This window comes from Drosophila gunungcola (genome assembly GCF_025200985.1).
Source record: "Drosophila gunungcola strain Sukarami chromosome X unlocalized genomic scaffold, Dgunungcola_SK_2 000023F, whole genome shotgun sequence".
Taxonomy (NCBI): domain Eukaryota; kingdom Metazoa; phylum Arthropoda; class Insecta; order Diptera; family Drosophilidae; genus Drosophila; species Drosophila gunungcola.
Genome location: NW_026453185.1, coordinates 1,128,507 through 1,137,931, shown reverse-complemented (window position 1 = coordinate 1,137,931; position 9,425 = coordinate 1,128,507). Strand labels below are relative to the sequence as shown.

The window sequence follows — 9,425 nt, the reverse complement described above, 5'->3', positions numbered from 1 at the left end:
CTTTTTGAAAATGGAATTTTGTTTTTGATGACTTTTTCCGGCTTTTCCATTGTTGTCCTCGGCTGCCGAAATACACTTCCACTGTTGTTGGCGCAAATTTAATTTGCAAATTAATTTTATTTTTTATTCTGTCCAATTGTTAATAGACCGCATATGCATGCGTTTCTATTCATATTTTTAAACCAGATACAATTTGCCTTTGCATCTATTTCATTATTATTTTATTATGCTCGTTTGATTTGATTCGAAAATTTCAATATCATTTTGCGTATTTTTGTGTTCTCGTTTGAGTCCAGCTTTTGTCATATGATAACTAGCAATGCCAAATTGAAAAATGTATATAAATTATCCGTATACAAAACAATTTGAAATTATCTGTGAGCCACTGTAAGTAATACATATTAAAAAGTTAATTTGTTCACTTTATTTATCAGTTTTTAAAGCGAAAGTATAGGTTGTCAGCCTTACAAAAGTGATCATCTTTTAAAATATTTTTAGTTTTGTTTTCCTATCTTGGTAAGATTGACCATCTGAAAGCTGCCGTAATTCGAATCTTTCAACATTTTTATTGTAAAAAAAAAAACCTATTCTCATATATTAAGTACATAAATAATGGTTTTAATTGTATTTTAATCTAGACTTCGCTGCCTGCTTGGCAAATAAAGTGGTGTGGCAGCAGGCAATTGTCGTCAATCATTAAGCCGTTTAGCAGGGCCACGCAGTTCTCGTTTTTGTTGAGGTTGTTGGGTTCCCCCTTAGCCCATTTCAGAAACGTGGCTGAGTTTCCGGAGGCCTCCGATACGAACTTGTTCTCCTCCTCGCGATCGTTGATGCCCAGCCATTGGACACCCTGGAGCGGCAGCTTCGCCTTGAGGGCATTCAGTTCGCCCTGGTTTCGCAGGGCGGCCAAGTGGCCACCCATATGGCGACAGGTGGCCGAGGCGGCAAACCAATTCTGTTGCACTTTCTGTTCAATGTAAAAGAACCTGCTGCCGATTTGCTCAAACTTGGGCGGTATAATTTGCACATTGGTTTTGGTCTGGAGCGTTTCCAGCAGGCTGTCCTTGATGGACGCCTGCTGGCCCTCCACTTTGGCCAACAGCTCCTGCAAACAGTTCTGTATAGCCACCTGGTGGTCCTCCATTTTCGATTGGAGCAACTGCAGCTTGGCATCCGTCTGGTTGAGTCTCGCCTCGAATTGCTCGTGGGTGTTGGTCTGCCTTAGGGAATCCTGGATTTCCCTATGCTGACCCACTAGTTTCGACTGAAGTTCCTGAATTTGGGCATACATCCTCATCTGCACCGTCTGCATTTCCGCCTCAAAGTCGCCCTTTGTGACGATCCTGCTCGCCGTTTCGTGGAGCTCAGTGTGCTGCTCCTCCACTCTGCTCCTGAAATCCAGCAGTTGCCTCTTCATGTCGACACCCACCGCCAGCAGTTGGTCTTCCGTGCGATTCACTGCCGCCCCGAGATCTTCCTGAGTGCTGGTCTTCCTTAAAGAATTCTCGATCTCCTGGTACTGGTACTCCATTTGGGTCTGCAGGGCTTGAACATTTTTTCTCGCCTCGGAATTGGCAGCCATAAGATGCTCCTTCGTCATATTTAACCTCCGCTCGAAGTCCTCTTTCGCAGTGACCAATTGGGAGTGGAGTTTGGTGTCCAGAGACTGTTGGATCCCATCCATTTTGGCACTGGTTGCTTGAATGGAGTCGATCATCAGAACGAAAGTACCCTGGCAGTGTGGGGCACACTGATTGGCAGGATCGCTCAGTAGACAAACCGTTTGGACATTGTCCTCGATAGCCGCCAAAGATCCTTGGCGGTCCGGGAGGATGAAGAAGCAAAGTAAGTGAATAGACGACAGCCTCAGCATGTTGACAGCTAATAACCAATCGAGAAGAGCGTTCTATGTGCACTGATTCTGACAGTTTATGAAACGAAGAATGAAGACTTAAATGCTGCTGATTAGTTAATAAAGTACGTGGCCTAATAGAAAGCTGTCATCTAATGTGAATTATGTTCGATTCTAGGAAAGGCAATTACTCTTTTATATACATATAACAATATAATAATGCAGTAAAATTCATTTAACAATGTATTGATGTTCGGTGTAGGCAACAACACTATTTATGTTCATGCATTAAATAAATATTATAATGTTCAAATGCGTTGCTTGTATTTGGCACCGAAAAAAACAATGTTATTGCCATGCCGAAATCTATAAAAATTTTAATTCAGCGGAAAAAGTCGAAAAAAACATGTTTTTGTTGTATATTGGCAGCCGATGATAATATTTCGTATATTTGAAAAGCAAAAAGTGCCTGGTGTCCAATTTCTCGAAACGATTTGCGATGAATTTGGTATCGATATGGGAAAGGAACTTAATATGGACTTACTGAAGGTCCTTCATTTCTGCACTTTAATTTCAAATTTATTAAAAAGCAGTAGAAATTATATTTATTTAATTAGGTTCAATTTAAAAGCCTGCTTTTTCCTCCAGCTACTTACACTTATTCAATGAATAAGTTTCCCCAGCTCAACCGCATATATTATTTATTTTCTAGTCTTCGATTTAAAGTGCGTGCTAACATTATGTAGTTGGTCCATTAGGGTTCACCCTATTGGGGTTAATAAGAAAAACAAGAACTTTCTTGAATAATATTTTAATATTTTAAACACCACAATAATAATTTACATACATATATATTAAATTGTGATTATCAGCGGTTGAGTTGATCTATTATTCGGTGTCTTGGCAAATAAAGTACAAGTACTCGTCACAAGCAATGTCGTACATTTCTCCGTTGTAAAAAGAAACGCAGTGCTGATAGTTTCCAGTGTTGCTGGGCTCATTTTGAAACCACTTGAAGTATTTGGCCGGCTTTCCGGACGCTGCCGAAACGAACTCTCCCTCTTTTTTCCGATCGTTGAGGCCAAGCCAGTAGGAGCTTCCATTGGGCAGATGTTTCCTGACTTCATTCAGTTCCGTTTCGTTCCTGAACGTCGCCAGAGATCCACCCATGTCACGACAGGTGGCTACAGCCGATGCCCAGGTGGTCACTAAACTTCTTTCGATGTAAAAATACCTGCCGGCGATTCCCTCGAAGTTTGGTGGCACGGCCCTCGAATCGATTTTGGAGTGGTTGCTGAGAGGCGTTGCTTGAATAGCTGCTTGTTGTCTCACTATTCTGGCCAGAGTGTTCTCTATCGCCTCCAATTTGACCAGCATCCGTGCATCCACATTGTTCAAGGACCTTTTCATGGCGGCTTGCCCTGCTTCAATTGCCTCCAGCCTGGCGAGGATCGTATGGTAATTGTCCAAGGACGGGTAGGGTGCGCTCCTATCCTGGGAGTCTACAAGAGATCCTTGCAGGGCAAGGACTATTAGGACTATTAGCAGACCGCACAAAAGCGATGAAAGCTGCAGCATTTTGAGTTATTCAAACTACTCGAGCGGAATTCAAGAAATTAACTAAAATGTAGCTACTGGATGCAGGCTTAAATATTGCTGATAAGCCGCCTTATACGTGTCAAATCTTTATTTTTGTTTTGTTTTCATGGTATTACGGTATTAAAATAATAATTAATATGAAATGCTGATTTACTTGGAATTTAATTTGTACATAGTCTTTTTTTTTGCCTTTACTCACACGTTTTGTACGCGTCCATTTAGCTAACAATTTACAACCGGAAATGCCAAGTTTAGCGGAGGATGAATATTATAATGTATGATGTACAAAAACGTTGTTTATATTTTGCATCTTAAAAACAAGTCTATTGCCATACTATATCCGAAAATATTATAATTCAGCGGAAAAAGTTGTGAAAAACATGAGTACACTTACAATCTTAAAACCAACAAGAAGGAAAGCAAACTTCGGCAAGCCGAAGTTCATATACCCTTGCAGCTATTGCATTAATTAAATACTTTTGAAAACATTTAAATTATGATTTACTTGAGTATGTGCTAAAAAAAAACATTGAAACTATGATTATTTGCAGCTCAATTATTAGATAGTTATTTTATATATTTTTATTATTTCTATGGGAGCTATATGCTATAGACGTCCGATTTTGATAAAATTTATACCATAATTCTGAAATAATTAAACATTGCTATATGTCGAAGAACTAAACAAAAAATTAAAAAACAGAAAAGTTATAATTTTTTTCATTTATTTTTCCGATTGTTCCTATGGGAGCTATATGCTATAGTCGTCCGATTTTGATGAAATTGAAACCGTAATTCTGAAATATTAAACCATTACTATATCTCGAAGAACTAAACAAAAAATTAAAAAACAGCAAAGTTATAATTTTTTTTCATTTATTTTTCCGATTGTTCCTATGGGAGCTATATGCTATAGTCGTCCGATTTTGATGAAATTTAAACCGTAAATCGGAAATATTTTACCATTACTATATGTCGAAGAACTAAACAAAAAATTAAAAAACAGCAAAGTTATAATTTTTTTTCATTTATTTTTCCGATTGTTCCTATGGGAGCTATATGCTATAGTCGTCCGATCCGGCTCGTTCCGACTTATATACTACCTGCAATAGAAAGACAACTTTTGGGAAAGTTTCATGCAGATAGCTTTAAAACTGAGAGACTAGTTTGCATATAAACGGACGGACAGACGGACAGACGGACAGACGGACAGACGGACAGACGGACATGGCTAGATCGACTCTCCTAGTGATGCTGATCAAGAATATATATACTTTATAGGGTCGGAAACGTCTCCTTCACTGCGTTGCAAACTTCTGACTGAAATTATAATACCCTCTGCAAGGGTATAAAAAGAGCACCGTGCCGTATTCTTAGAGATATATTTACTTTGAGTTCAATTAAAGTCTAGAAAACAGTATTTTACCCACACTTTTACATTAAAGACTTCTTAAAATATCGAATGCTTAAATTTCCCCATCTCCACGCCATACAAAATGTATTTACGAATGTTCGATTTAAGCTTCGTGCTAAAATGATGTGATTAACCAATTTTGGTCCCACTCCCAAAAATTATGAGGGAATACTTTTTTCCAGCGAAACCAGCGCATTATATCAAAGGCAAAATAGCTCATAATTATTTAGCAGCATTAAGGAGTGAGTATGGACAAAAAAGGATGCAATTTGATTAGTTTTTTAATATTTTAAATACACAGAAAATAAGTTAAGCATATACAATTTTGATTGGTAGCGTTTGACATTATCTATACCTCGGTGTCGGCCTGGCAAATCCAGTAATATAATGCGCTACAGGAGCTATCAAACATTTTGCCACTATAAAGGGACACACAGTCCTCGTTGTTATGATTGTTGGGCTCTGTAGGATGCCACTTAACAAATTTGGGCGGTTTTCCGGATGCTGCAGATATGAATTCTTGCTCATTTTTCCGATCGTTGATGCCCAGCCAGTAGGTTTTCCTATCTGACAGGTGTTTCCTGAGGGCATTGAATTCTTGTTCGCTTCCGAACGACGCCAGGAATCCACCCATATTACGACAGCTGGCTGCAGCGGTAGTCCATGTGGCTGTTAAGCTTTTTTCGATGTAAAAGTACCTGTCACCGATTTTCTCGAAAATCGCCGGTATAAACTTTGACTCGAACCTGGAGAGGACTGCGAGTACCATATCCTGAAAGCTCTGCATTTGTTTTTTCCGCCCGAATCAGTCTCATTTGGATGTCATCTTGTGTCTTATTTAAAGATTCCTGGAGCTCTGTGAGCTGAGCGTGGGTGCTTGTAGCAGCAATATGTTCTTCTGTCACATTTAACCTCGTCTCGAAATCCTCTTTCGTTAAATACGTCCCCTGGACATCCAATTTTGACTGCAGTGACAGGAGTTTGGAATTGGTTTCGGATATTAAATCGATCACAGGATGGAGAGTTGTGAGGCAAAATTGGCCACTCTTATTGGGAGGATCGTTCGGTTGACATGAAGATCGGCCCAGCAGAAGGAAACAGCAGAAGAAAAGAGATCCCAGTTTCAGCATATTGGAAGCTAAGTACCAATCGAGGAGAACCTATTCTCATATATTAAGTACATAAATAATGGTTTTAATTGTATTTTAATCTAGACTTCGCTGCCTGCTTGGCAAATAAAGTGGTGTGGCAGCAGGCAATTGTCGTCATTCATTAAGCCGTTTAGCAGGGCCACGCAGTTCTCGTTTTTGTTGAGGTTGTTGGGTTCCCCCTTAGCCCATTTCAGAAACGTGGCTGAGTTTCCGGAGGCCTCCGATACGAACTTGTTCTCCTCCTCGCGATCGTTGATGCCCAGCCATTGGACACCCTGGAGCGGCAGCTTCGCCTTGAGGGCATTCAGTTCGCCCTGGTTTCGCAGGGCGGCCAAGTGGCCACCCATATGGCGACAGGTGGCCGAGGCGGCAAACCAATTCTGTTGCACTTTCTGTTCAATGTAAAAGAACCTGCTGCCGATTTGCTCAAACTTGGGCGGTATAATTTGCACATTGGTTTTGGTCTGGAGCGTTTCCAGCAGGCTGTCCTTGATGGACGCCTGCTGGCCCTCCACTTTGGCCAACAGCTCCTGCAAACAGTTCTGTATAGCCACCTGGTGGTCCTCCATTTTCGATTGGAGCAACTGCAGCTTGGCATCCGTCTGGTTGAGTCTCGCCTCGAATTGCTCGTGGGTGTTGGTCTGCCTTAGGGAATCCTGGATTTCCCTATGCTGACCCACTAGTTTCGACTGAAGTTCCTGAATTTGGGCATACATCCTCATCTGCACCGTCTGCATTTCCGCCTCAAAGTCGCCCTTTGTGACGATCCTGCTCGCCGTTTCGTGGAGCTCAGTGTGCTGCTCCTCCACTCTGCTCCTGAAATCCAGCAGTTGCCTCTTCATGTCGACACCCACCGCCAGCAGTTGGTCTTCCGTGCGATTCACTGCCGCCCCGAGATCTTCCTGAGTGCTGGTCTTCCTTAAAGAATTCTCGATCTCCTGGTACTGGTACTCCATTTGGGTCTGCAGGGCTTGAACATTTTTTCTCGCCTCGGAATTGGCAGCCATAAGATGCTCCTTCGTCATATTTAACCTCCGCTCGAAGTCCTCTTTCGCAGTGACCAATTGGGAGTGGAGTTTGGTGTCCAGAGACTGTTGGATCCCATCCATTTTGGCACTGGTTGCTTGAATGGAGTCGATCATCAGAACGAAAGTACCCTGGCAGTGTGGGGCACACTGATTGGCAGGATCGCTCAGTAGACAAACCGTTTGGACATTGTCCTCGATAGCCGCCAAAGATCCTTGGCGGTCCGGGAGGATGAAGAAGCAAAGTAAGTGAATAGACGACAGCCTCAGCATGTTGACAGCTAATAACCAATCGAGAAGAGCGTTCTATGTGCACTGATTCTGACAGTTTATGAAACGAAGAATGAAGACTTAAATGCTGCTGATTAGTTAATAAAGTACGTGGCCTAATAGAAAGCTGTCATCTAATGTGAATTATGTTCGATTCTAGGAAAGGCAATTACTCTTTTATATACATATAACAATATAATAATGCAGTAAAATTCATTTAACAATGTATTGATGTTCGGTGTAGGCAACAACACTATTTATGTTCATGCATTAAATAAATATTATAATGTTCAAATGCGTTGCTTGTATTTGGCACCGAAAAAACAATGTTATTGCCATGCCGAAATCTATAAAAATTTTAATTCAGCGGAAAAAGTCGAAAAAAACATGTTTTTGTTGTATATTGGCAGCCGATGATAATATTTCGTATATTTGAAAAGCAAAAAGTGCCTGGTGTCCAATTTCTCGAAACGATTTGCGATGAATTTGGTATCGATATGGGAAAGGAACTTAATATGGACTTACTGAAGGTCCTTCATTTCTGCACTTTAATTTCAAATTTATTAAAAAGCAGTAGAAATTATATTTATTTAATTAGGTTCAATTTAAAAGCCTGCTTTTTCCTCCAGCTACTTACACTTATTCAATGAATAAGTTTCCCCAGCTCAACCGCATATATTATTTATTTTCTAGTCTTCGATTTAAAGTGCGTGCTAACATTATGTAGTTGGTCCATTAGGGTTCACCCTATTGGGGTTAATAAGAAAAACAAGAACTTTCTTGAATAATATTTTAATATTTTAAACACCACAATAATAATTTACATACATATATATTAAATTGTGATTATCAGCGGTTGAGTTGATCTATTATTCGGTGTCTTGGCAAATAAAGTACAAGTACTCGTCACAAGCAATGTCGTACATTTCTCCGTTGTAAAAAGAAACGCAGTGCTGATAGTTTCCAGTGTTGCTGGGCTCATTTTGAAACCACTTGAAGTATTTGGCCGGCTTTCCGGACGCTGCCGAAACGAACTCTCCCTCTTTTTTCCGATCGTTGAGGCCAAGCCAGTAGGAGCTTCCATTGGGCAGATGTTTCCTGACTTCATTCAGTTCCGTTTCGTTCCTGAACGTCGCCAGAGATCCACCCATGTCACGACAGGTGGCTACAGCCGATGCCCAGGTGGTCACTAAACTTCTTTCGATGTAAAAATACCTGCCGGCGATTCCCTCGAAGTTTGGTGGCACGGCCCTCGAATCGATTTTGGAGTGGTTGCTGAGAGGCGTTGCTTGAATAGCTGCTTGTTGTCTCACTATTCTGGCCAGAGTGTTCTCTATCGCCTCCAATTTGACCAGCATCCGTGCATCCACATTGTTCAAGGACCTTTTCATGGCGGCTTGCCCTGCTTCAATTGCCTCCAGCCTGGCGAGGATCGTATGGTAATTGTCCAAGGACGGGTAGGGTGCGCTCCTATCCTGGGAGTCTACAAGAGATCCTTGCAGGGCAAGGACTATTAGGACTATTAGCAGACCGCACAAAAGCGATGAAAGCTGCAGCATTTTGAGTTATTCAAACTACTCGAGCGGAATTCAAGAAATTAACTAAAATGTAGCTACTGGATGCAGGCTTAAATATTGCTGATAAGCCGCCTTATACGTGTCAAATCTTTATTTTTGTTTTGTTTTCATGGTATTACGGTATTAAAATAATAATTAATATGAAATGCTGATTTACTTGGAATTTAATTTGTACATAGTCTTTTTTTTGCCTTTACTCACACGTTTTGTACGCGTCCATTTAGCTAACAATTTACAACCGGAAATGCCAAGTTTAGCGGAGGATGAATATTATAATGTATGATGTACAAAAACGTTGTTTATATTTTGCATCTTAAAAACAAGTCTATTGCCATACTATATCCGAAAATATTATAATTCAGCGGAAAAAGTTGTGAAAAACATGAGTACACTTACAATCTTAAAACCAACAAGAAGGAAAGCAAACTTCGGCAAGCCGAAGTTCATATACCCTTGCAGCTATTGCATTAATTAAATACTTTTGAAAACATTTAAATTATGATTTACTTGAGTATGTGCTAAAAAAAAACATTGAAA

The 9,425-nt window shown here is 40.5% G+C and overlaps 3 protein-coding genes across 3 annotated transcripts; all 3 read right to left on the bottom strand.

The window, feature by feature from the left end:
- Positions 1-522: 522 nt before the first annotated feature.
- On the bottom strand, positions 523-1,896 carry LOC128260412 (CD209 antigen-like protein B). Its single transcript, XM_052993386.1, has one exon. The coding sequence runs from the start codon at positions 1,871-1,873 to the stop codon at positions 635-637; it is 1,239 nt and encodes a 412-aa protein (XP_052849346.1). The 5' UTR covers positions 1,874-1,896; the 3' UTR covers positions 523-634.
- An 844-nt stretch (positions 1,897-2,740) lies between these two features.
- LOC128260456 (uncharacterized) lies at positions 2,741-7,337 on the bottom strand. The gene is made up of 4 exons (XM_052993472.1): positions 6,082-7,337; positions 5,808-6,025; positions 5,221-5,611; positions 2,741-3,436 (listed from the first exon to the last, which is right to left on the bottom strand). Exons 1-4 carry the CDS (start codon positions 7,312-7,314, stop codon positions 2,741-2,743), a joined length of 2,538 nt encoding a protein of 845 aa, XP_052849432.1. The 5' UTR covers positions 7,315-7,337.
- A 695-nt stretch (positions 7,338-8,032) lies between these two features.
- Positions 8,033-8,913, bottom strand: LOC128260416 (C-type lectin 37Db-like). The gene is made up of 2 exons (XM_052993404.1): positions 8,140-8,913; positions 8,033-8,058 (listed from the first exon to the last, which is right to left on the bottom strand). The coding sequence occupies exon 1, from the start codon at positions 8,868-8,870 to the stop codon at positions 8,181-8,183; it is 690 nt and encodes a 229-aa protein (XP_052849364.1). The 5' UTR covers positions 8,871-8,913; the 3' UTR covers positions 8,033-8,058; positions 8,140-8,180.
- Positions 8,914-9,425: the final 512 nt, after the last annotated feature.

What these genes read in the sequence shown, in the direction of transcription:
- LOC128260412 (XM_052993386.1), bottom strand. Translation starts at nt 1,873, where the DNA reads ATGCTGAGGCTGTCGTCTATTCACTTACTTTGCTTCTTCATCCTCCCG.
- LOC128260456 (XM_052993472.1), bottom strand. Translation starts at nt 7,314, where the DNA reads ATGCTGAGGCTGTCGTCTATTCACTTACTTTGCTTCTTCATCCTCCCG. An exon ending in TTTGCCAAGCAGGCAGCGAA is followed by an intron (nt 6,026 to 6,081) that starts GTCTAGATTAAA and finishes ATATGAGAATAG; the next exon opens with GTTCTCCTCGATTGGTACTT. An exon ending in AAATTGGATGTCCAGGGGAC is followed by an intron (nt 5,612 to 5,807) that starts GTATTTAACGAA and finishes AGTCCTCTCCAG; the next exon opens with GTTCGAGTCAAAGTTTATAC.
- LOC128260416 (XM_052993404.1), bottom strand. Translation starts at nt 8,870, where the DNA reads ATGCTGCAGCTTTCATCGCTTTTGTGCGGTCTGCTAATAGTCCTAATA.